Below are 27,608 nucleotides of genomic sequence, written 5' to 3'. Positions count from 1 at the left end.
ATATATATATATATATATATATGTGTGTGTGTGTGTGTGTGTGTGTGTGTATATTGTATGTTTATATTGTATGTATATATGTACATATATATTGTATATATATATATATATATATATGTGTGTGTGTGTGTGTGTGTGTGTGTATATATTGTATGTTTATATTGTATGTATATTAGGGCCGGGACTCGATTAAAAAATTGTATCTAATTAATTAGAGGCTTTGTAATTAATTAATCGAAATTAATCGCATTTTAATCGCATATAAATATTTGACCTGAGAACAGTGAGAAGTAAGTTTTTTTATATGGATTTTTAAATTTCCCATCCACAGGGCCAACCAAAGTGGTCTCATCAGCTTCTTTGTCCATGTTCACTGTGGTTTGTTTTTGGCTGTTTCTCAATATGCGTTCTTCAGCGATCTTGCGTCCTTGTGTTCTCGTTCTACGTCATCATTAACCGTCGAAGTTCAGTTCCAATTCTCAAGAACGCAAGTATAGAGGATGCATGAAAGTGCCCGGATATGTTCTTGAAACTGAGGATGCATGGAGTGCAGACTTGAGAGAATCGAGCCGTTAGAAATCCCAGAAAACGCTGTGGGTGGCCGGTGTACGGAAGCCTGTAAGCTTTAAAGTCGCTCTCACAAATACTTAACGGCTCTTCAAGTTGAAAGTAAACATTTATCGCTTTGTTTTGGTTAATTTTAATAAAGTTATAAGACCTGCATAAAAAGTCTGCATTTTTATTGGCATATTAAAATGAATCTTAACAGTAAAACATATAACGCTGTAAAATAAAACAATACAATTATATGAAAGTAATATCTATAATAGTATGAAATGTTTTAATAAGTTATGACATTTTGTAATATTTATTGTTCATTGGCCGTTTCTTATGCTGAGACTATGCAGTCAGTTAAGCAGGAATGCAGTACATCTCAATTCTCATAAGTGTGCGTTCTGTGTTCTCGCGTCCTTCCGAGTTCGTTCTTCCAAGGAAGCTTGGCAAGACCGGTCTCCACGAGAACACAAGTCCGTTCTTTGCGTTCTTGGAATTCTGAACGCTAGTTGGTGCTCCAGTATAATTGGTCCGCCGAAACTCATCCAGTGAGAAACGTTCCGCGGTGCAAAAATAAGTGCGATTAAAATGCGTAAAAAAATTTTAACGCGTTATTTTTGCTTAATTAATTAATCTAAATTAACGCGTTAAAGTCCCGGCCCTAATGTATATATATATATATATATATATATAGTATGTATATATATGTATGTATATATATATATATATATTGTATATATATATATATATATGTATGTATATATATATATATATATATATATGTGTGTGTGTGTGTGTGTGTGTATATATATACACACACACTTGTTTTGTAAACTCCACTTCCACATTTTTGCATTTCCTGAAGGTCACCAACGCAAAAGATTCAGAGCTTAATTTTGAGGGCTGCCCCGTCAGAGGGATCTAGCCTGCAGCTTAACCTGAAAGAAAATACTGCCTGGAACAAATGCATCACGATTCTCTCTCATACGCTTTGGCATTCAAGTTGCTTTCTGTTCTTTAGGGAGAAAACAGACTGGCTGCTCTTTCACTGCTGCTGGAAGGCTAGAACAGAGACAACGCACGTCACGTTTCCCAAAGGAAGATGAACAGCATTAGCTAATCTGTAAGGAAACAGCTAATGTTTAATATAACAATAGTTCTAAACTGGTGGGCCAAGAATAATAAGAAAAAACTATGCTAAATGCAAATAATATAATGCAGTAATCATAGATATGGGTAGGACAGCAAAATAAAAGTTTATCAACTTTAAAATGGTTCCCATATATATTTTTGATTCCCATACTGTATATATTTTGATGTGAAAGGTTCTGATCAAAAAACAAAACAAAAAAGACTATACAGATATTTGACCTGTTGTTTTTCCACTGCACTGTCATTTAAAGGTAAAAAAAGCCAAACAAATGAACAAACAAATACAGGTTCAGTTGCAATGAGGATAAAAAAAAAAGTCAAGTAAAAAAGTAAAGTCGTGACGTATTGTCAAGTATGGTGACCCATACTCGAAATTGGTGCTCTGCGTTTAACCCATCCAAGTGCACACACACAGCAGTGAGTAGTGAACAAATGCACACACACACACACACACACACCGTGAACACACACCCGGAGCAGTGGGCAGCCATGCTGCGGCGCCCGGGGAGCAATTGGGGGTTCGGTGCCTTGCTCAAGGGTATTGAGGGTGGAGAGAGCGCTGTACATTCACTCCCCCCACCTACAATCCCTGCCGGCCGGGGACTCGAACCCGCAACCTTTCGATTACGAGTCCGACTCTCTAACCATTAGGCCACGACTTCCCCACAGTTTATGCAATAAATAAAATTGGCTGCTGAGAGCACGATACTATCAAAACAATAAACCCAAAACAAAGCAAAGCAAAGCAAAGCAAAGCAAAGCAAAGCAAAACAAAACAAAACAAAACAAAACAAAACAAAATATTATTATTATTATTATTACTACTATTTATTTAATTTTTTTAAATATGCTTTTAATTTACAATTAAAAACATGACACTAAACATACAATATATTCAGTCACAACTTAAAACCAAAACCCTGGTTGGTATACGGTGTTGAAAATGCTCTTGCCATAAATTACCTAGCTAAACAAACAAACAAATAAACTATGCAAAATTCAGTAACAACCTTGATCTCTAAAGAACATTGCTTATTTTTTCAAACAATTTCTTTCACTTATAAATAGGTAAAAATTAAATAAAAAGTAAAAATAAAACAAATTTTAATTTATCGAGGTTTTTATTTATTTTTTCATTTAAAAATGACTTCATGTGCTTAAAATTTTATGTCCTTTTTTATTTTTAGGAAATCCTAAATCAGATCCTGGATGGATCCTACACCAGTTGCAGAGCCGTAAAGCCAAGTGTTGTAATGGGCTCCCCACGGACGGCCAGTAATTGCTCTCGATAAACCAAGCTGATGCACCTTGTAGCTGTGAGCATGAGTGCATGAAACCAGAGTGCTTTCGGCTCGCATCAGCTTTAACAAACACCAGCCCCTTTAAATCAAGTGTGCCAACAGCCCATACCGTCGAGGCCATAAGCATGCATCTCCCTGCCAGAGATATGGATAGTGTCTGTACACGAACAGAAATGGCAACATGTTTGTCGCTCCTTGTTCCAGCACTCAACCCTCTGTTCTCGTTCCATCACTTTCACATCTGTGAAAGTGCGCTTATTACTCCTCGCTCTCGGATGATCTTGGCTACATCATCCGAGATAGAATGAGGTGGCCGAAACAGTAATCTTCACTATCGCTTCTCATGTCTACTTACGCTTGTTTACGGCCTTGCAAAGAGCAAAAACGTGTTTCACGAAATGGCGACACCTGAAAATCAACCCCCCGAATACTTCATCATCAGGGGTCTCGAAACCACAGCACTAAAATATCACATTGTGATGGGGATAAATGACCCAATCACTCAGTTGGAAGCACTTGCCCTTTTTATTTTTAACTGCTGCTCATTCACTTGCCACGCATTAATCAGGAAAACGTGCCGACCGTCGGCATGTCACGCTCGAAAGGACCTCCAGATAAACTGTAAGTGGCCAAGACAGCCAGCGAGCCTCTCGAAGAAGAGTCTTTTATTAATATATTTGTATTTACTTTTTAATCGCCTTTTTTCTTTGCCTTAAAATAACATGACAGTGGAGAAGACAGAGGTCACACTACACACTGTAACACAGCTCTGACAAAAACTTGTATTTAATATAGTTTATGACATATATAGTTATGCTTTTTGCTTCACTTTGATCTGTTTATTTTTTTTCCTTTTGCTTTTTGTTTTATTTTGATTTTCATTTTGTTTTGTGCAGCTTTTTGTTTTGATTTTCCATTTTGCTTTATTTGCTATGCTCTGCTTTTGTTGAGCTTTGTTTTGCTCTGTTGTTTGTTTGGTTTGGTTTTGCTTTTTGTTTCATTTTGTTTTTCATTTTGCTTTTGGTTTTGTTGTTTTACTTTGCTATGCTTTTTGTTTTGTTTAGCTATGCTCTGCTTTTGTTGTGCTTTGTTTTGTTTTGCTTAATGTTTTTGTTTTTCATTTTTCGTTTTTCATTTTGTTGTTTAGTTTCTCAATAGATTTGATTTGTTTGCTATACTCTGCTTTTGTTCTGATTTGTTTCGTTTTGCTTTGCTCTGCTTTTTGTTTTGCTTGTTTTACGGTTTGCTTTTTGTTTTGTTATTTTGCTTTGCTCAGATTTTTGTTTTGTTTTGTTTTGTTTTTCATTTTGCTTTGCTTCTGTTTTGCTATGCTCTGCTTTTGTTCTGCTTTGTTTTGTTTTGCTCTGCTTTTTGTTTGGTTTTGTTTTGATTTTTGTTTTATTTTGGTTTTCAGTTTGCTTTATTGTTTTGTATTGTTTTTCCATTTGCTCTGATTTTTGTTTTGCTTTTTTATGTTGATTTGCTTTTTGTTTTGCACTGCAAAATAAATATGAAAAACATTTTCTCTATTATGAAAGTTGACAAAATTTTGTTTAAATTGTCTGATAAAAATTTGGTTTTTCTTGTCCTACTTGCAGGTGCTATCAGACCTGCAAGCCATTTCTGGGTCATGATTTACCAGTTGAGCCTCTCAAAGAATAAAGAAATGAAGGACTCCACTTGGCTGCTCTTCCATGGGTCTCTTTTTGCAAATATTTGCAGAAGGACCGGTTTAATGAGCATGGGATATGAAAGAAAAGCCTGCGGTGAGCAATATCATCTGCTTTGAACACCGTCGGGCTGCTTTCTTCAAAGCATTGCAACTCCCACTAGGCTTTGGGGCGATGGCTTTCAGGTGGAGGACCGGTGACAACCACCCATTCCCATTCCGGGCCGGGTACCAAGGTATGCCAACAGTGACTTGTAATGCCTCCAGCATCTCTATTCTTCCTGCGACTGGAGACAAGAGGGCAGGCTCTGCTGAAGCGCACCAATTTGGATGTGTTCCCACTGTATTACAATACACCGTCAACAGTTGGGAATGGAGCCAGAAGCTTGTACGCAGTGTGGTTCCAGTCTCTTGGAATGATCAAATTGCGTCTTGAGTCTTCTGCTTTCTCTTTTCATTTGCACGGCTGACAGAATGTTGATGCACAGCAAGAAAGTGACTTTTTTCCCCATCAACACTTTCAAATGCATATAAGCATAGATTTTGCTATGGAAGTTTAGCTATATTTATTATCTATCTATCTATCTATCTATCTATCTATCTATCTATCTATCTATCTATCTATCTATCTATCTATCTATCTATCTATCTATCTACCTACCTACCTACCTATCCATCCATCGTCTTGTCAAACTTTCTTCCAAACATTCACAGTTGGTCTTGAGAAATCTTGCTTTTTTAATTCACAATTTCTAATTCATACAGTATGAATATCTTTCAATGTCAATTCAAGGATGAATGGTGCACAACCCTTACTAAAACTTAATATAATTAACATAAGATGACCTTTGGGATGTCATGGGCAGTTTTTTTTTAATTACAGCTTTAAAGATTGAAAAACCTATTTAAGATATTTTATGGACCCACAGGAACCCTAAACGACCAGCATTGCTGTGATCCAGACTAAACCTCCAGTAACCATCACCACCCAGCCTGGAAAGTCAAGGTGCTCTTTGCTGCAGGGAGGCGTTTACTGAACAAAATGTATTTGCAAACAAAGTTTTAGGAATTCGGTGCACTTTTAGTGCCAAACTTCAACAATTGTTTTGCTGAAACAAGACTAGGAAAGTTGCCAAGTCTAGTGCAGCCAAGTCTTCCTATAATGTCTTCTTCTTTTTCCAGCTGCCTCACTAACACCAGCACTTCGCAGCATTCATTCATATTCCTCCAGCAGAAGGGAGCAATTTCCACTGGCTCACAGCCTTGATTGGTAACCTAAAACAAAAAAAAAAATCCTCACACTGTGGCTCTCTGATGCATGAAGATTGAAGCTTGATGAATATTTCATTCTCCCCCCTGAGTGCGTCCGCTACAGATTATTAGGTAGCGTATGCATGTGGACCTGTGCCATAAAACTCTCCAGAACAACTTCGATAATGTTCATTATTTAATCCAATGTGGAAATAATGTGAACTTGTGCCATAAAACTCTGCAGAACAATTTTGATAATGTTAATAATTTAATCTAAAAATACCAGTCTTACTAGAAGTGCTACAAATGACTTTCTGGAATGACTCAAAACCTGCCCTACAAAGACAGCATTGAGACTGTTCTCAAACAGCAAACTAACTGAGAACTGCTTATGAAGTTAAATATGACCTTAAACCTCATTAACATGCTTTAGTTACCCCGCCTACAACATCCCATTTTCCAAATATGGAATATTCAACTTCAACTTCCTGTTCTCCATATATGGAAACGTTGGTTGTGAGTGGGGTGGCCAACCCTAATTAACATAAGATGACCTTTGGGATGTCATGGGCAGTTTTTTTGTTTTACAGCTTTAAAGTTTGAAAAACCTATTTAAGATATTTTATGGACCCACAGAAACCCTAAACGACCAGCATTGCTGTGATCCAGACGAAACCTCCAGTAACCATCACCACCCAGCCTGGAAATTCAAGGTGCTCTTTGCTGCAGGGAGGCGTTCACAGAACAAAATGTATTTGCAAACAAAGTTTTAGGAATTCTGTGCACTTTTAGTGCCAAACTTCAATAATTGCTTTGCAGATTGCAGGGACCCTAGCTCCGTCCCTGCGTTAACTGCGTTAAATATTTCTATATTTAGAAACTGAAAAAAATTAATTGCTTGCATTAACACGCTAATTTTGACAGCACTAATATATATATATATATACACACACACACACACACACGGCAGTTTGTATATGGCATTTTAAAATTAAAATAAAGAAAAAAAAGAAAAAAAAGTTTTTTTTTGATTAAAAAAAAGACAAGCTAGCAATTTGTACCTTTGCTCAACCACCCATATTTAGTAATCTTCACCACACGCTCCTGTTGATGTGATGTTATAATTAAGAAATCTTCATTAGTGCAAACACTATCTAAAGACCCAGAAGACTGTGATTAATTTGCCTGTGCTCAATATTAGTTGATGCAGGACCTCAGTGGTACAACTCACTGTCTGTCTTGATTACTTTCAGGTCTGCCTGCTTCCAGCTGAGACTAGACGGCATGTAACATGCCCACCACTTTTTTCAGTTGTCAATCAATCTGCTACTCTTGACAAAACTTCTCTCAAGATAAAAGAAAATTCGGACTGATGCATTGTTTAACCTTGTTACAAACATGCAAGCTCCAATAGTCATTTTCTCCGGTAGGCAAACTTAGGGTCAGAAATTAATCAGAGCTTGATGGGAAAATGCCACAGATATGTGGAGTAAAAATATCTGGATACCAATTTCAAAATATGCTGTATCGATTAATTATTTTAGACTGATCTCATATTGAGAGGTAGAATGCTGGGTGTAATCTCCTGCTGCTTCTGTTTTCTTACAAAATATGTGTTTTCTGTCCTCAATAAGAGTCAACACAGCCAGATACAAAAATAACCAGTCAAATATTTATTATAAATATTGACCAATCCAGAATTACAGCCTGAAAGAATGGATTGAGACTACATGATGGTTTCAAACTGTGAAACCTGATGGTTTTCAGATGCATCTATTGAACTCACCACCGTCTAACAGAAAGTCTTACAGAGGTAACAAAACTATATTTTGTATATCACCTTTATTAAATGAAGTACACTGATAAAAATTATGTGGTGAAGTAAATAAGACAGAAAAACAAATGTAATTTCTAAAAAAAAAAAAAAAAAAGTTTCTGAAAAAGTTAGTTCAGGCAATAATTAAAACAAAATAAAACAAAAAACAAACTAAATTCTATATTAGTACTCAATTCAAGCTTGTAGAAATAAAAGCGTAAAAACCTACTCAACCTTTCTGATATTGGTTTACCATTATGCACTGGGGCATGAATAATTAATCAGGTTTATATATATATATATATATATATATGTGTGTGTGTGTGTGTGTGTAAGGAATAATTGAAGACGGGCTGTTGAATTATGAAAAATAATGCACACCTGAGGTGGTGATGTGGCCACAATGCGAAGCGTGCATTATTTTATTTTCTAATAATTCAACGGCCCAAAGTCAATTGTTCCGCTTATACTACAGTTGTCAGTGCCACACCTCAAGACATTGATCAGATGATATATTTCAAGGCATTCGTCCGGTTTTTCTACCTAACGTGAGTAGGATTATTTCTTCCGCATCTCATCCAACGCCTCCGTTGCTAATTCCAAAATGTCATTTTAAACCTAGTAACGGAGGCTTGAGCCGTTGATAGTAGACTAATGCAGTTAATACAGTTATTAACTGTGAGAGAGAGAGAGAGATTAACGTTACATCTGTGAGTCTGTGCATCTCTCAGTAGTGTTCGGCAGCAATGTCTCTAGTTATAGTGAAAATTAAAGTTCATCAGAGTAGCGCTAACAACATTAGCGCTTATGTTACCGTGTGTGCAAACTGTCTGTGAGGGAGAGAGAGCGTAAAAACTCCCTACATAAAAAAACATAATTTTGTAGCAAAAACGTGGACATGGTAATTTTTATCCCTTTGTTTACTATATTTATTTTTTTGGCCAGTGTCGTTGTGTGTTTTGGTTCTTTTGCTGTAAGGACCTTTGAAATAACTCAAATAATTTGGCGAAGTGATATGGTCATGTAATGCGGTCCCTGGAACTACTTTCCCCGTGTGTTTCCCTGAAAATAATTGCACACCTTAGAACATTCGTCAGCCAATCAGATTCAAGCATTCAACAGCCCCATATTATAAATATATATACAACATTGAGACATTCTTTTATTGTTTGATTAACATTGTAAATGATATTGTAAAGCTGGAATGCTGCGTTTTGCAACAACAGACCTACAACTTGTGGTGAGAAGCAGCAGCAGTCATCCAGAAGTGAGCAGAGAAAAAGATACTCCTCTCATGTACAAAATAAAGATTATTTAAAAATTTTATGTACTATTTGGAGCACTGGGATTGCTAGAAGAGGGCTTAATGAACTAAATTTTGTGAAAATCTCAAGTTCTACCAAAACAGATTTTTAACTTTTTTGCTTGTAGCTCAAAATTAGACCGTGCACATTCCGACTCATTTTGCCATCACGGGTCACATAAAGAAAACAGCACATCAATATTCAAATGTACATCTATACTGTACATTTATGTATACCTTTACAGATATTTTTTCTAATAAACAAACAAACTAATGAATGAAAGAATGAAATCCTTAAATTTTACAAAAAATGTCTTATAAATGTAAAAAGTTGCCTGTGAAGTCACTGCTCCTTCACACTGAAACAAACAAACAAATAACAACCCTGGGTGGAAGTGTGATGTGAACGCTGAAATTATTATATTGTAATAACAGTAAAGCTGTTTGAAAAACACAACAACATTCGCTGAGATGTTTGTGGCATTAAGCTAGACCGAGGACAAACTCCGACTACGACAACAAAATGATTTTGTGGTGGGCCTAATTTAATAAGCATCAGGCATGACTCCGGCTCATAAATCTTCCCCACACATATGACTTAACAAATACTTCACAGTCAGGCAGATACAGTGGGAATTGCTCGTACTCACTAAATTATGAGCGGGAAGGGAGAGATATATGCAGAAATTGTGTGTGTGTGGAGCTCGGGAGTTTTCGCAGGAGGTTTGAAATGTGACTTGCGAGCCACGGGCGGCATTAATGTCTCTACATCCTCGCTCGGGACTCAGCACCTTTATCCAAAGGCACTTTCTATTCTCTCCCCTAACAAATATTTGCGTCACGGATTGGGATTTCAAAAGAAACTATATAGAACCGAACAAGCGTGCGATATTAACATACGCAAGTGGCATGAAATACGTTTTGAAGTGCATTCTGCAGCACTGGGATTAATTAAGCATGTCACACACTAATCAGCATTTTATTCAATTCGCAAATGATTTGGTCCACGTGAAGAATAGAGGACGTTTGGAGCATGCCATGCATGTTTATGAATTTCTTCTGTTTGGTTACTCGACTTTAACAAAGCCAATTGAGCAGAAATTTCCAGCTACATGTGCTCTTCAAGACCTGACATGAGTAGATTGAGCGGGAACGACTGGCAGTGAAGCTTTTGAGACAAAATTACAGGTGCTAAAAGCTACATTTCCTCAGAGCCAGTGGTGTATGGAAATTTAGCAATGTTAAATACAATTGAGGATTATTTTCCCACAAAAATACATTAGGGATTGCTGCTTTAATGCAATGGTTTAATGTGTTTAGAAATGCTTTTACCTCAATTTTAGCATCCGTAAGAGTTGCAATTAGCATAACAGATTAATTGGCTTAGTGGGTCTGTTGATACACACATTACGGCGTGTATCGAACAGCTGGCCTCTGAACCCAACCGATTTGGTGGTGTTGTAGGTGTATTGACAGCTCTAGTGGTCGCCATGGAAACTGGAGGTTTCTGGTGGAGGCAGGTGAACTTCAAAGGACTGATGTGGTTGTGATGAGAACAGACAGTCTTTGAATCACATTACACCGGAGACTGGGCGAGCAAACAAATTAACCTGACACGGGCTTCAGCACCTCTTTGATCATTCTTATTGAAGGGGTGTGTGCGGGTGTACATTAACCACTGTTCACGCACAAAAACATCCAGATTGGTGCTCTCAAGGTGCAATTTAAAAATGCCAATCCAGGTGAGAAATAATAACCATATTCATGTTGAACAGAAATTTTGACAAGGTGGTGATGCAACCATGCAAATTTGTAAAATATATGCGTTAGTACATTCCTAACATATATCTAGTGTGTGCCCGCATTCTCCACCCCAATTATTCATTTTCAATTACAAAAAATCTTTAAGAATTCATAAAATATAAGAGCCAAACCAACTCGTTCTAAAAAGAATGATTTAGAATGTTGATTTAAAGAAAAAGAAAAAAAGATTCCCCATTAAGCACTGTAAATGATATTGTAAAATTGACTATTGTATAAAACTACTAATTTAAAGTTGTTGATAATAGAAATAAAAGCCATATTAAAATAATGTATTATGTATAATGTATTGCATACAATGATATTAATTATAAATTAATATTTATTTATTTAATTATTTTTAATAAAAGAAATTAAGCATTTCCACAATTTATTATTTGAATATTACAATATAAAATAATATATTAGGTTTTCATTACAAGTCAGTTCTTCTGAAGAAAATGAATGGCATTTGTACTTCCAAAAAGAAAAACTTTATATATAATAATTTATAATAGTTATATAATAATAACAACAACAACAACAACAATAATAATAATAATAATAATAATAATAATAATAATAATAAATTAAACATATTTATTTTCCATGAAGAATTGCAAATTATATAATTGAATTAAAAACTGTAAAAACATAAACCAATTGATCCAAAATGGTTGATTTTAAGTATAATAATAATAAAAACAATAATTTTAGCATATTTATTTATTTTCCATGAAGAATTAAAAATTAAATAATTGAATTATAAACTGCAAAAACATAAAAACATTGATTTAAAATTGTTGATTGCAAGTATAAAAAATATATATATATATATATTCATTAAGGTATTAAAATATTTACTGCAACGTTTTAGGCTATCAGAATATTATTAAAAATCAGTTCTTCTGGAAGAAAATCCTTGAGATTTTTACTTCTGGACCCCAAATGTTATGCTCTATAATCCTTTGCCACAAACTGTGACCAATCAGAATCAAGCATTTAACAAAGCACTAGTACAAAATAAAATATAAATCAAAGACTACAGACACACTGACAGTAGTCCTGCATATTAATGTAATAGGTCAACCAAAAACATCCCATCACCACCATGGACATGGACACGGGCATGGATCCATTCCAGTCTACTGCTCCCACCCTTCAGGCCCACTTTACAAGACATAAAGTGTGTGTATGATGGGAGGGCTTCCCTCCCACCCCTCCGCTGTCTTTGGGGGCTGCATTGGGAGGGGAGGATTCGGGTGAAGGTGCGTTTCGCTCCACCAGAGCGATCGCAAGTCCGAGCGCATTCCACCCACTGCTTCCTCTATTTTCTCACTCCCATTTCCCTCTCTGACTCACTTTCTCTCTCGCACAACGCGGACGGGATTGATCGCCCATGCTTCATTGCCCTGCAGCTGAACGCTTGGTTGTAAGGCCATAGGACGGTACAGCAAACACATTCAGGCTGGAGAAAGCGATCATGCTGCGGAGGTCTGACACCGCTTGGATTACACCAGGATTAAATGTGCTGCGTCTCAGTACATGTGCAGCTTGTTTAGTTTGACAGGAAATCACCTGGGCTATCTGCACCTATTGCCATCAGTGTAAATGCCTGGACCTGAACTTATTTGTGGTTTACTCAGTTACTGATGAATCAATATGTCATCAATATGAGTGTGTACTGTGTATATTTATTATGTGTATATAAATACACACATGCATGTATATATTTAAGAAAAATATGTTACGTTTATATATTAAATAAATTTATACATGATATAAATTATATGAATATAAATATACACATGCAAATACATGTAAATATTTATGTTCTAAATTCCCTATGTATCTTTATAGGGAAGGACCTTTATTAAGGACTTTTATTATGAATGCATGCCGTTAGTTGACGTTGGTTTCCGCTAATCCGCTTTACTTTCACTTTCCCAGTCGTGTGCTCCGTTATTTCTTTAGGTGTTATTGTGCGTGATTGAATGTAAGTTTACTTAATCATTCCTGATTATAAGCCAATGATGTTTATTTCATTGTTGTGTTGAAATATTAATCTTGTGCAATCGAACATTATATCGTTTCTGTTGTTGTTATATTTAAGATAAATGGTGATTCAAATGCGTATGCTTGCTACTGTTAATCCTCTCCTCGTCATGTTGATTCATGTATAATGTATCAGTAGCAGGTTGTTATTCACATGTTTGTAATTTACATTCAGCAGATGCAAACTGATGTTTACTTTATTCTGTTTATTTCAGAGAGACCACATTTAACACTTTGTGAACATAAGTTGTACAATATCCGATCCAGTTGCAGCAATGTTGTACCATCTGCTGTGAGCAGTTAAATACAGATAAACAGTTGAAGAGTGCCCTGTCTCCTGTCGCACTTTTTACACGAGTCCCGTGGTGGATTAGTATCAATACCCCTACCGATCTATTAGTCCCGTTCATTTGGTCCTTCGAGCCGGATACTATATTCACTGCGGTGATATGGAGCAACAGAGCCAGCTTCATTCCCCGGATACTACGCACGCTGTTCGCACACAGACGAGAGCACGCCAGCTTTCCACACGTCTGCAAGCTTATGATGTAGCCTTGCCGAAGTCTCTTATACCAGACCCTGTGCCTCACGACAGTTCGTACCACCTATCAAGGATGGATTCTCCAGCAGCACCGTTGAACCTCAGTGGACAGGCCGAGCCAGTCTCGACTGTGGAGCAGCTGCCCATGGATGATCTATCGCTGGTGCAGTATGGAGAAGTTTACGCTGTGAGTCATCAGGTGGATATTGAGAGATCTGCCAGTCTTCCTAGATTTTCAGTAGCTCCTCCAGGGTATCACAGCCCATCAGAGTGTGATTCATTCAGCAGTGGTGCTGCATCGCCCACGTTCCAGGTAGATGTACTAGCCAGAGCTATTTCACCACCTGTGGTCAGACCGAAGGCTACTGCAGTTTCATCTGTAGCGCTTCCGCCTTTAGGCCAGTCATTTCTCGCTCAGACGACCCACATTGATGTTTCTCAGCAGTCAGCTTTGTGGCACGGGACACGAGCTACCACCCCTGCTGCACATTGTTCTATTTCGCCATACCATGGTGTTCCCCCCTTATCTGTTCCACAGGTAACGCGACAACAGGCAGCTCTGTTTAGCACAGCAGATCCAGCATGTCAGGTGACCTCATCACTGCCACATACTGTTACATCAGTGCAGCTGCCTTTGACCACTACGACATACAGGCCCCTAGTGCCCCCTGTATATCAGTTACAGGCTCACGCACTAAGCCAATCTACACAGCAGTCGTTTGCTGCGTCTGACCCGTATCGCCCTCCACTATTGAATGATGGGCATTATCCGGTTCGGCCTCCCGTTCACACTCCTGTGCAGCCTTGGTATCACCCTTTAGTGGTTCACCAGCCACCCCCTCCTCTTCCAGTTTACCAACCTAGGCCTGCTACACCCCCACTACAACCAGTTCCTATGCCAGCCTTGCCTAAGCTCGTGAACGACAGCGAGAGGGAGTTTACAGACCTGAAGATGGCCCTGGATAATCTTCTCAATCCTCACACAGAGCTCACTGAGCACTATAAGTACAGAGTACTGATGGAGCAGTTGGTTCTGGAGGAAGCTAGATTGATTGCCCAAGCCTGCCGGCATCATCCTGCGCCCTATATGACAGCGATGATAGCGTTGCAACGTCAGTATGGCCAGCCGCATCAACTGGCACAAAGCGAGATCGCAGCCCTGCTGAATTCACCTGATATCAGAGTTGGGGATGCGAAGGCCTTTCAGAGTTTTGCACTCAATGTTGACTTGCTAGTCGGTATGCTGATGTCACTCGAGGGTCCACAGGGGCGAGAGCTCTCCTGTACGGGGCATGTTGACAGATTACTCAGTAAATTGCCCAAACACTACCGAGACAGCTTTATAGAGCACTTACAGTTGCGAGGCCGATTGCACACTGACAGCCTTAACCCATATAACCTGCATGATCTTGCTGACTGGTTGAAGTTTAAGGCGGAAGCGCAACGTTTATCGACCAAGATGGTGCAGCGCTATCAGACTGAGAGAGTACAGATCTCACGGAAGGATCGCCAAGCTGTTCCTAAACCGCAGATTCGATCCACTGCCGTCTATCATGGCAGTGATCAGCACACAGAAGCTAGCACAGGGCAGTCTGTCCGTATCAGTGCAACTCACGCTCAGTCATCAGCTGGGAGACTGAAACGTTTGTGTCTGTTCTGTAAGAGTCAGGAGCATTACCTGTCACAGTGTAACAAAATCACTGAGTGCTCACCTGATCAGATTCTAAAGTGGGTAAAGGATGGCAAAAGATGCTGGAAATGTGGGCGCACAAGTCATAAATGGGAGGAATGTACGTTGAGGAAGCCCTGCAAGGACTGTGGTAACATACATCTCGGAGTCCTGCATTCCATTGCCCAGGATGGTCCTAACAGTGTGCTGCTGACAACATCTCATGAGCGAGCATATTTTACTTCTCCTAGTTTGACGGGACGTGTGTACCTGAAAGTAGTTCCAGTGCTGCTATGGAGAGGCAAGAGGTCGGTTTCGACCTATGCTATCCTGGACGATGGAGCTCAGCGGAGTATCATCCTTCCTGCAGCAGTCCAGCAGCTAGGAATTCAGGGAAGGGAGGAGATTATGGCCCTTCGCACCATCCGACATGACATCACAGAGCTGAAGGGGCAGTCAATTGACCTGCTGCTTTCCCCGCAGTCAAGGCCAGAGGAGAAGCACAGTCTTACGGGTGTTTTCACCGCTCCTCTCCTCACGTTAACCGAGCAAACCTACCCCGTCAAGAGGCTCCAGCGATGTTATCACCATCTCAGAGGGATCCCCATTCCATCTTTCGATAGGGTCCAACCCCTAATTTTAATCGGGTCCGATTATCCGACTCTGATTACCCCTAAGGAGCCCATCAGATTGGGACCAGCGGGCGGACCCGTCGCTGTACGCACGCAGCTTGGTTGGGTCCTCCAGGGACCAGATGGATTGCTCCCACATCAGGTATCCTCCCCACAGTGTTTGTTCACTTCTCTTACACCACTACGAGACCCCATTTATCAACATGTCGAGCGACTCTGGCAGCTTGATGTCCTTCCATTTCGCAGCGAGAAAGTGATAATTCGGTCTAAACAGGATCAGATGGCTGCAGACATGTTGGAGACCAGGACGCGACGAGTAGACGTTGACGGAGTCTGGCGCTATGCTACTCCACTCCTTCGTGCTCCAGACGCTCCACCGCTGAAGGGGACGATGGAATCCGTTCTGTCCAGCCTCAGGAATACTGAGAAGCGCCTGAGCAGAGACCCTGAGAGGGCTAAGGTGTACGACGCTGAAATACAGAAGCTCCTTGATTCAGGGTATGTTGTCAAGGTACTACCAGAAGGCCAACACGTAGACGAGGAGTCGTGGTTCATACCACACCATCTCGTGCAGCATAACGGCAAATACAGGCTTGTTTTCAATTGTTCCTTCGCATACCAAGGTGTCTCCCTTAACCAGCAGTTGCTACCAGGTCCTACCCTCGGTGCCTCACTGCTAGGAGTCCTACTCCGGTTCCGGCAGTATGCAGTCGCCATTAGTGGGGATATCCGTGGTATGTTCCACCAAGTGAGACTCCTACCAGAGGACAGACCCCTTCTGAGGTTCATTTGGAGGAACATGCGCCGCCAGGACCCACCGGACATCTACGAATGGCAAGTCTTGCCTTTCGGCACGACCTGTAGCCCCTGCTGCGCTACCTTTGCGCTGCAGATGCACGTTCGCTGCCAGCAGGTCGGGAATGAGGATGTGTTGCAGTCCATAGAGCGAAGCTTCTACGTGGACAACTGCCTACAGAGCCTACCCACTGTTGAGGAGGCCAAGCAACTAATCGACAAGATAAGGCATCTCTTAGCCTCTGGGGGCTTCGAGATCAGGCAGTGGGCCACGAATGTCCCCTCCGTTGTCCAGCACCTACCAATTAAGGCCCGTTCAGAGAATATCGAACTGTGGTTACAGCAAAACCATTCGGACCCGCTGGAGCCGGCTCTTGGCTTAATGTGGCACTGCCTAGAAGACAGCCTGGGCTACAGGCATCGTGCATTAGCAGAGCATCATCCGACCATGAGGTATATCTATAAGGTCTTAGCAACGCAATATGATCCCTTAGGATTCTCCATTCCCTTCACCACCCGAGCCAAGGTTCTTGTCCAGAGGCTCTGGACCAGACCGAGGGATTGGGACGATCCGAATCTTCCTGCAGACCTGCTGGAGAAATGGAATACGTGGGAGAAGGAGTTACCTGGTCTCTGTAAGCTCCGACTTCCTAGGTGCTATCTTCCTGTCGATTTTGATGTGGAGGAATCAAGATTCAGCCTACATGTTTTCGGTGATGCTTCGGAGGTTGCTTATGGATCAGTGGCTTACCTCCGTGCCGAGAAGCAGGGTAAGATCCACACTGCCTTCGTTATGGCTCGCTCTAGGGTGGCCCCCAAGCGGCAGCTGTCGATGCCACGCCTCGAGCTGTGTGCAGCACTGACCAGCGCCCAGCTTGCACAGTTCCTCAAACAGGAATTGACCATTGCCATAGAGACGGTGACGTTATGGACCGACTCGACTACAGTACTCACCTGGATCCAGTCCGAGTCCTGTAGGTACAAGGTGTTCGTCGGGACGAGGGTGGCGGAAATACAAGAGTTGACCGAGCTCCACTCTTGGCGGTATGTTGATTCTTCGAATAACCCGGCGGACGACATTACCAGAGGGAGGACGCTCATGGAGCTGGCGAACTCTGACATGTGGATTCGAGGCCCAGGATTCCTCCGCGAACCACCAGACCGATGGCCAGCCAAGCCCCTTGGAGAGGCCCAAGAGGATACCTCAGAGACAAGGAAAGCTGTCTTCTGTGGATTAGTTGCAGATCATCGCAATCTAGACATGCTTGATTCAGCTCAGTACGCTTCTTGGAGTGCCTTGGTCGACGCGACCCACCAGTCTCTCTATGGGGTGGCCGCCCAAGATCTGAATAAAGAATCCTTAGATTACAAGCATGCGGAAGCGCTCATCTTGAGCCAATGTCAAAAGGATTCCTTCCCAGAGGAGTTCAAGGCTTTAAAGTCAGGGAACCAGATGCCCACAGCCAGCCGTCTAAACACGCTTGCGCCTGAGTTCGACACCGAATTTAGCCTGATTCGTGTGGGAGGTAGGCTACGGCAATTGGATAGCTTCAGCGAAGCCGAGATACATCCAGTGGTTCTAGATTCCCACCATCAGGTGTCCAGACTCATTATAAAGCACTTTGACGAGCGTCTACTCCATCCAGGACCTGATAGGGTCTTTGCAGAGCTACGTCGCCATTTCTGGGTTCTAAAGGGCAGGCAGGCCATCAAACGACACCAGAGAGAGTGCGTAGAGTGCCAAAAGTGGAGAGCTAAGCCGACTCTACCTATTATGGCTGAATTACCCTCAGCTCGTCTGCGAATATATAAACCCCCCTTCTTCTCCACCGGAGTTGATTGCTTCGGGCCCTTCATGGTCAAGATTGGCCGTCGCCAGGAGAAACGATGGGGTGTCATCTTCAAGTGCCTGACGACCAGATGCGTTCACCTCGACTTGCTCAACAGCATCGACACCGATGCATTCTTACTGGCATTAAGACGCTTCATAGCACGTAGAGGAACCCCGTCTGAGATCTTTTCGGATCAGGGGACTAACTTTCGGGGAGCCGAAACCGAACTGAGAGAAGCTTTCAAGGAGATGGAGCCCAGACTGCAGGAGCAGCTGGCTAGCTACCAGATCACCTTTAAGATGAATCCTCCCGCCGCACCCCACTTCGGAGGCGCATGGGAAAGGGAGATCCGATCAGTAAAGTCTGCACTGCGAGTAGTAATCGGGAGCCAGTCTGTGCCTGAGGATGTCCTGCAGACTGTACTGATCGAAGTAGAAGGTATCCTGAACAGCAAGCCCTTAGGATACGTTTCATCCGACGTGGCGGACTTAGATCCGGTTACCCCCAATATGCTTCTCATGGGGCGGCGAGACGCCTCACTTCCCCAGGTGATATACACCCCTGAGCCCTTGTCCAGGCGTCGTTGGCGTCATTCCCAGACTATCGTCGATCACTTCTGGTCTTACTTCACAAGACATTACCTCCCAGATCTTCAGACTCGCCAGAAGTGGCAGCGGGTAACGCCAGATCTAACTGAAAACACAGTGGTCATGATAATCGACCCACAGCTTCCCAGAGCCCAATGGCCAGTTGGTCGAGTTGTCAAACTGGTCCCCAGCGCTGACGGACACATTAGGTCAGCTCAAGTACAGATCAATGATCGCCTATACTTACGACCTGTGGCCAAACTTGTCAGACTTCCAGCACTTCCGGATGGAGGTGACACTGACCCCAACGACTAGGGAATTTCCTTTTAGACATATTAGCTATGCTAATCTGGGGGCGGCTGTTCTAAATTCCCTATGTATCTTTATAGGGAAGGACCTTTATTAAGGACTTTTATTATGAATGCATGCCGTTAGTTGACGTTGGTTTCCGCTAATCCGCTTTACTTTCACTTTCCCAGTCGTGTGCTCCGTTATTTCTTTAGGTGTTATTGTGCGTGATTGAATGTAAGTTTACTTAATCATTCCTGATTATAAGCCAATGATGTTTATTTCATTGTTGTGTTGAAATATTAATCTTGTGCAATCGAACATTATATCGTTTCTGTTGTTGTTATATTTAAGATAAATGGTGATTCAAATGCGTATGCTTGCTACTGTTAATCCTCTCCTCGTCATGTTGATTCATGTATAATGTATCAGTAGCAGGTTGTTATTCACATGTTTGTAATTTACATTCAGCAGATGCAAACTGATGTTTACTTTATTCTGTTTATTTCAGAGAGACCACATTTAACACTTTGTGAACATAAGTTGTACAATATCCGATCCAGTTGCAGCAATGTTGTACCATCTGCTGTGAGCAGTTAAATACAGATAAACAGTTGAAGAGTGCCCTGTCTCCTGTCGCACTTTTTACACGAGTCCCGTGGTGGATTAGTATCAATACCCCTACCGATCTATTAGTCCCGTTCAATTTAAGAAATATATGGTGTATGTGTGTGTATTTATATATACATAATAAATATACACAACACACACACATTATGTAAACAAAAACCTTTATTTTGGATGTGATTAATCACGATTAACCGTTTGACAGCACTAATATATATATATATATATATATATATATATATATATATATATATATATATATATATATATATATATATATATATATATATATATATATCATCAGTCGATGATCACAAATTACATTTGGCTGTGAAAATACCCCCAAAAGATTATTTAATGCTATTTTTGTGTTAACTGAGAAAGTATTAAGTAGTCATAACAAAACAATTTTTTGGGGGTGAACTATCCCTTTAAAGTTTTTCCCCCTTTTTTTAATGAAATAAAACGTACTCGGTTACTAACGTAACCTCGGTTCCCTTAGATACGGGAACGAGTACTGCGTCGCTAGACGCTATGGGGAAAAACTCCTTTTTCTCCGAGGACTGAAGACTTTTTCAATCACGCAGTGTGACTGCACGGCCATTGGTTCGTGCAGTAATAAAAAACGAACCAATGGCTCGTCAGTGGTACTGCACGAGCCTATGGCGGCAAAGCCCGCCAGAGCCCGCCAGAAGGGGCGGGGTCATCTGGCTATATAAGCGGGCGCTTCGCCATAGGAAAACAGGCCAATTCGACTGAAGCGACGACCTGAGTCGTGCAGCTGCATGGCATGGCATAGTACGCAGTACTCGTTCCCGTATCTAAGGGAACCGAGGTTACGTTAGTAACCGAGTACGTTCCCTGTCGATACTACACTCGTACTGCGTCGCTAGACGCTATGGGGAACAAATACAATCCCGCCATGCCATGAAGAGAAACGACAACCATAAAACTGGCCTTGAGCAGTAAGGCTCAGAGGGACCAATTATGAGCAGGAAGCATCCTGCAGGAGGCATGAGGACCGAACTCTTCAGAGGTCAGTCCAGCCTAGAAATCGTTTAAACGGTCATAAGTACAGCCTCAGCACCAGGAATGGGGCAAGAGCGTTCTTGGAGAATCAGGCAATGCCTGAGGGGACCGCTTTAAGACAGGTGTGTGCCATCTAAGCAGAGAGAAACCTAGCCTGTAAGGCCGGGACATCCAATCTATAGAACCTGGCAAATGTGGACGGCGAGGCCCAGCCGGCCGCCGCACAAATGTCTGCCATAGGCACACCACTAGACCACGCCCAAGAAGAGGCCACACCTCTCGTGGAATGAGCTCTCACTCCAATGGGGCTCTGGAGGCCCAGGGAGGAGTATGCTAGTGCGATAGCGTCAGCTAACCATCGAGATATTCTGTGCTTTGTGACCGGAGACCCCTTGGTGCGGCCGCCAAAGCAGACAAAGAGTTGTTCCGTCTGTCTAAATGACGTGGAACGCTCGATGTACATTCTCAATGGGCAGAGAAGGTTGAGCTCTTGGTCCTCCTCAGAAGAGGGGAGCGCAGAGAGCGTAATAACCTGGGCTCTAAACGGAGTGTAGAGCGCCTTAGGGACATAGCCGTGTTTTGGTTTTAGGACGACCTTAGAGTCGTTAGGCCCAAACTCAAGACAGGCAGGGTTTACAGAGAGAGCCTGCAAGTCACCTACTCGCTTTACCGATGCTAGCGCTAGTAGCAGAGCGGTTTTAAGCGACAGTGTTTTTAAGCTTGCAGATTGTAGTGGCTCAAAAGGAGGGCCCTTAAGGGCTCTCCGGACCGTGGGCAGATCCCATGCAGGGACTGTGAGGGGTCGGGGCGGATTGAGCCTCCGAGATCCCCTCAGAAAACGGACAACCAAGTTGTTCCGGCCCACCGACTGTCCGGCTATAGGAGCGTGAGAAGCAGCTATAGCTGCCACGTAGACTTTGAGCGTGGAAGGGGCGCAGCCCTTATACAACAGCTCCTGTAGATATGACAATATCACTGATATGTCACATGTTGTCGGGTCTTTACCGCGGGCTTGACACCAGGCGGAGAAAACCGACCATTTAGAGGCGTAGAGGCGTCTCATGGACGGGGCTCTAGCCTGTTCAATGGTGCTCAGGACATTCTCGGGGAGATCTACAGAGTCCCATCGAGTGCCCATAGATGCAGGTCCCACAGCTTGGGCTGGGGGTGCCAGATCGTTCTGTTCGCCTGGGAGAGGAGGTCTCGCCTCAGGGGAATAGGCCACGGAGCCGCTATTAGCAGCTGCGATAACTCCGGGATCCAAAGCTGGTTCTTCCAGAGTGGGGCCAATAGAAGCACCTTGTGCTTGCATTCCCTGATCCGCCTGATTACCTGAGGAATCAGAGCGATCGGGGGAAAAACGTAAAGGAGGTTGGGCCATTCGTGGGCCAACGCGTCCTCGCTCTTCCCTGCCAAAGATTCACCAGATTTCTTGAACCGTATGTGGGTGGAGCATCCACTCCTCTGAGGGGAAATTGTTCCGAGAGAGCATGTCTGCTCCTTGGTTCAGAATGCCGGGCACATGAGCTGCTCTCAGTGAACGCAAGTTGAGATGTGCCCATAGTAAGAGGCGCTCTGCCATCTCGAAAAGGCGTTTCGAGGTGAGCCCACCCTGGCGATTTATGTACGACACCACCGTCATGCTGTCCGAGCGGACTAGCACGTGGTGACCTTTCAGGACTGGCAGGAAGAACTGAAGAGCTCGACATACTGCTTCCATTTCGAGGCAGTTGATGTGCATTTGTCCTTCTGCGTTCGTCCAGGAGCCGAAGGTCGGTTTGCCGTTGCACAGAGCTCCCCAACCTGTGTAGGAAGCATCTGTTGTAACAACCTTCCTTCTGTAAACCAAACCCATTGTCACGCCTTGTTCGAACCATCGTAGGTTCCTCCAGGGGACCAGGGCTGACACGCAGGCCCGGTTCACCCTGACACGAATGCGTCCATGACGCCACGCATGAGGCGGAATTAGAGGTTTCAGCCAGTACTGAAGGGGTCTCATCTTGAGAAGGCCCAACCGAAGAACTGGCGATGCGGAGGCCTTGAGGCCCAGCATTCTTTGAAACGATTTGAGTGGGTAGGAGGCTCCAATCTTGAAGGAAGCCGTGAGCTGCCGTATGGCCAGAACACGATCTGGCGCGACTTTCGCCTTCATGCGGGCGGGGTTGAAAACTGTCCCCAGGAACGAAGTTCGTTGGCTGGGGGACAGGGAGCTCTTGGCTAAATTGATCCTGAGTCCCAAGTTCTCCAATGAGGAGGAGGGACCTGTGTGCTACCAGCTCTGCCTCTGACTGTGCCAGAATGAGCCAGTCGTCGAGGTAATTCAGGACATGGATTCCCATCTGTCTCAGAGGGGAGAGAGCCGTGTCTATGCACTTGGTAAAAGTGCGGGGAGCTAGAGCCAGCCCGAAGGGCAGGACCGTGTATTGATAAGCCACACCCTCGAAGGCGAATTTCAAGAATCGTCTGTGATGGGGGGCTATCTGGATGTGAAAATAAGCGTCTTTCAGATCCATCAAAAAGAACCAGTCCTCTGGGCGAATTTGCGAGAGGATCTGCTTCAATGTAGTCATTCTGAATGGCCGTCTCATGAGGGCGCGGTTCAGACGTCTGAGATCGAGGATGGGCCGGAGGCCGCCATCCTTTTTGGGGACGAGGAAATAACGGCTGTAGAAGCCTGATTCGCTCTGAGCTGGGGGAACTATGAGCGAATTGAAGTGGATAACCTCTTTCTATAATCCCCAGAACCCACTGTGACACTCCGGGGATGGCCTGCCAGGCCTCGGCCCGTGTGGCAAGGGTGTTGGAATTAATTTGGGTGGAGAGTCGCCATGTGGGGACTCGACACACCTGTTAAGAGAAAATTATTCCTTTGAAAATGTTTGCGTTTTATTTTTCCTCACTATAGTAGTGATCGGCTGTGTGGGCACTATATAAATGGGCCCAGTTCACAACAGTATGTACACAAACACATTGCCGTCGACACACCGAGCTAAACGGGGTGTTCAGAGGCGTGACAGAGGCCGTTTTGGGTGGCGAGTCGCCGTGTGGGGACTCGACACACCTGTTAAGAGAAAATTATTCCTTTGAAAATGTTTGCGTTTTATTTTTCCTCACTATAGTAGTGATCAGCTGCGTGGGCGCTATATAAATGGGCCCAGTTCACAACAGTATGTACACAAACATATTGCCGTCGACACACCGAGCTAAACTAATTTTGTCCATGGCAACCAATTTCCTATACAGCTGTACTAATTTGTACTAATTATATGCTAATTTTTACTAGCATCACTTCCATCCATCCATCTAACCTTTAATCCATGCATTCATTCATCCATCCCTTTATCGCTTCATTCAATCATCCCTTCATCCATTCATCCCTTTATTCATCCATCCATCCATCCATTCATCCAACCATCTCTTAATTTATCCATCCATTCATCCCATCATCTCTTCATCCATCCATCCCATCATTCCTTCATTCATCCATTCATCCCTTCATTCATCCACCCATTCCTTCATTCATCCCTTCATTCATTCATCCATTAATCCCTTCATCTTTTCTTTCATCCATCCATCACTCAATACCTTCATCCTTTCATTCATCCATCCTTCCATACATCCATCCCTTCATTCATTCATCCATCCATCCATCCCTTCACCCCTTCATCCTTTCATGCATTCATCCATTCATCCCTTCATATTTCAAAATAAGGGAAAAAATTGCCTTGGCAACTAAAAAACTAAATTAAAGTATTAAAACGACAAACTACAACTGAAATAAAAATTACAAATGCACATAAAAAACAAACTAAACAAACTAAAATTAAAATGTTTAAGATTTGTTTAAAAAGGTGCCGCTTATTCCAGATAATAACCAGATCAGGAACTTTCCCCACATCCATAATATCTTTTATGCCATATATTTCATCATTTGCATGTAAGTGCGCATGTGTTATTTTATTACCTTTCTCACAGGTTGCGCCACCATAGCTGGGCAGACACAGGCATACGAAAGAGTTGATCTCATCAATGCAGGTGCCTCCATTCTGACATGGATTGGACTGACAATCATCAATATCTGGGAGAACAAACAGAGACAGAGAGATTATGAAATTTAGAAACGCATTTGCTTTTTTTTAACCTTTTCATTAAAGCTGAGAAAGTACCACAGAAAAAGGACAGAAAGTTGAGATTTTTCTATTTTCAAACTAACATGTCCTAACATTGCTATATTTCCAATTACTGGGGTAAAATGACTTGCTGGCGTTTCTGAAATGAACTACAGTACTAGGACTGAAATCACTATAATAATGAGTTGGACCCTTTTTACAAACACACTTGTGCAAAAAAGAATTCGGACCAGCTGGGAATATCAAATCTTTGTGTTCACAGGGGGGAATTAGTCAACCGCTTGTGTTGAAAATGTATTTCCTGAACCTTTCTTCAAGATGTTATTTCAAAAACTTTTTTTTTTTTTAAAGAACAATGACTTGTAGTGTGATTTACACTAGCATAACTCAAATCAATTTCCAGGTTACCATACAAAGCACATTTACATAAACATCACTGGCATATGTCCAGATATTTCAGCATGACAGCTGTGATGGTAAACTTGACATTTCGTAATGTCATTTTGCAAGTTAATGCACCATAAAAGTTAACTGTGAAAAAGCAGCGTGCAAAATACATAATGACTTGGGCATCATCTTTTTATTAGAAATCTCCAGTCTCCAATCTGTTGAGGTTCATTTTGTGCAACTCAAATTGTTGCTGGTGGCCCTAAGCCAAATGTCATGTACTGTATCTTGTAGATTTTAAAAACACTAGTTTTATGTGATATATTACTGATCTAAAATACAACATAAATAACTACAGTATTTATGTTTGTTGTGATTTTTCATGCGACTATGATCTTAATCCTGATTCCTGTTGCTATGGTTACCAACATAAATGCAATTTCCAACATGCATCTATTAACCACTGTTTAAAAATAACATTTACTGTACTATTTGTGGTAACTAAAACATAGAAAAAGAAATGTAAAGATTTATTTAAATTTTATTTAACATTTACTATGCAATACATAGTTTAAAAACAACATCATATAATAAACATTAGAATACAATAAAAAATAATAACAAAATAATAACTAAATAACTAAAGAAAACAGTAACTAACTGAAACAAAAATAAATTCATAAATGGACATGAAATACTGTTTTGAGTTATAATATATCATTCATGTATGTAATTTGTATGCATTTATTAGTTTTTGGTATAAATATAATTAAATATATAAAATATACTAAAGATGCTTAAACAAACAAAAATAAATAAAGTTGTTTGTGGTTACAGAAAGAAAATATTAAATTAAATATCTAAGCATATGTTTTAAATAAATAAACACAAAAATATAATAAATATAATTAATATGTAACATATGAGAATAAAAATATGAAGTATATACTTAATAACTAAAGCAAAATAATAAATACATAAATAGAGAAGAAATTAGTTTTGAGATAATATAGCATTTATGTATGCAAGTTTTTTTTTTTTTTACATATTTATAACAGTTTTTGTATAAATATAAATATATTAAATATACAAAAATGTTAGCAAACAAATAAATAAAGTTGTAAAGTTTGTGGTTATAGAAACAAAATATTAAGTTAAATATTTAAACAACACAATATAATATAAATATATAACATCTGAGAATAAAACTAATTAAATATCTCATGATAACTAAAAAAAACATAAATGGAGATGAACTTAGTTTTGAGAGATTTAATAACAGATTTAATAATACAGTAATTTATGTATGCATGCATTTATAGGTTAAATTTTATTTAGCATAAGTATAATTAAATATATATAATCTATTAAATAGGCTTAAATAAATAATCAAACTTTACTATTAGAAACATACTGTGGCTACTAAACTGTAAAAAACCCTGAAGAAATATAAAGATTAAATTTTTTAGCAAGTTTTAAACAAACATTTTTAAGATCCTCTAGCATTAAGCAGAAGAACCGATAACATTTTTTAGCTCTAAAACAATTTCCACTGTAAAAGCCACTCAGACTCTCATCCTTGTATTTCCACACATAAACATATCCACACATAAAATTAGACCTAGGTCAGCGGGGTGCATGCATGGACACACATACTTTATATCCAATAGTCCACCTGCCTGCAACAATTTCTTCTCCTCATCCCGAGCTTGAGGGCAAAATCAATTAAGACACAGCTGGCAAACGAGAGCCTCTAGCCTACAAACCATCTGAGTGTATCTCCTGGGCTCCAGAGAGGGCAAAGGCAGAGGGCGGCTGGATCATCTCCACTTTGCCTGGAGTATAAAACACCCATGGCTGGATTAATGAGGTTTTAGATGCAGAGGAAACATGCTGGGGTGACAGCGGATCTCCGCTGTATTGGTAGAACTATCACAGAGTCAAAGTGTCAGTGGACTTCAAGCAGGGAAAGAGTTGGCAAGTCTAGACGCCCCATTTCAGGAATCCCGAGAGTCATACTTCTCTCATTAATACACCCAAACAATGTACACCTTCACAGTAGAATGCAGGAGTCCATTTTTATCAGCCAATCATTATTTTCAGTGAATCAAAAATGTACAGTGCAACCAGTGTATTTTTATTATTGAGTAAATGATTCTCATGAGCGTTGTCAGTGAAGTAAAAATAAA

At 41.3% G+C, this 27,608-nt stretch overlaps 1 protein-coding gene across 1 annotated transcript in view; it reads right to left on the bottom strand.

Annotated features, from left to right (window-relative positions):
• LOC306875381 (neurocan core protein-like) overlaps positions 1-27,608 on the bottom strand; it is a gene marked incomplete at both ends in the record, with an annotated part of 127,340 nt that overhangs the window by 17,134 nt on the left and 82,598 nt on the right. The window contains one exon of the mRNA XM_079425895.1: positions 24,867-24,980. Within this exon, the coding sequence (XP_079282021.1) occupies positions 24,867-24,980 (114 nt within the window). The remainder of the gene's footprint in view (positions 1-24,866; positions 24,981-27,608) is intronic.

The sequence above is a fragment of the Barbus barbus genome (assembly GCF_936440315.1).
Source record: "Barbus barbus genome assembly, chromosome: 9".
Taxonomy (NCBI): Eukaryota; Metazoa; Chordata; class Actinopteri; order Cypriniformes; family Cyprinidae; genus Barbus; species Barbus barbus.
Note: the sequence above shows the minus strand (reverse complement) of the source record. Positions and strands in the feature narration are given on the sequence as shown.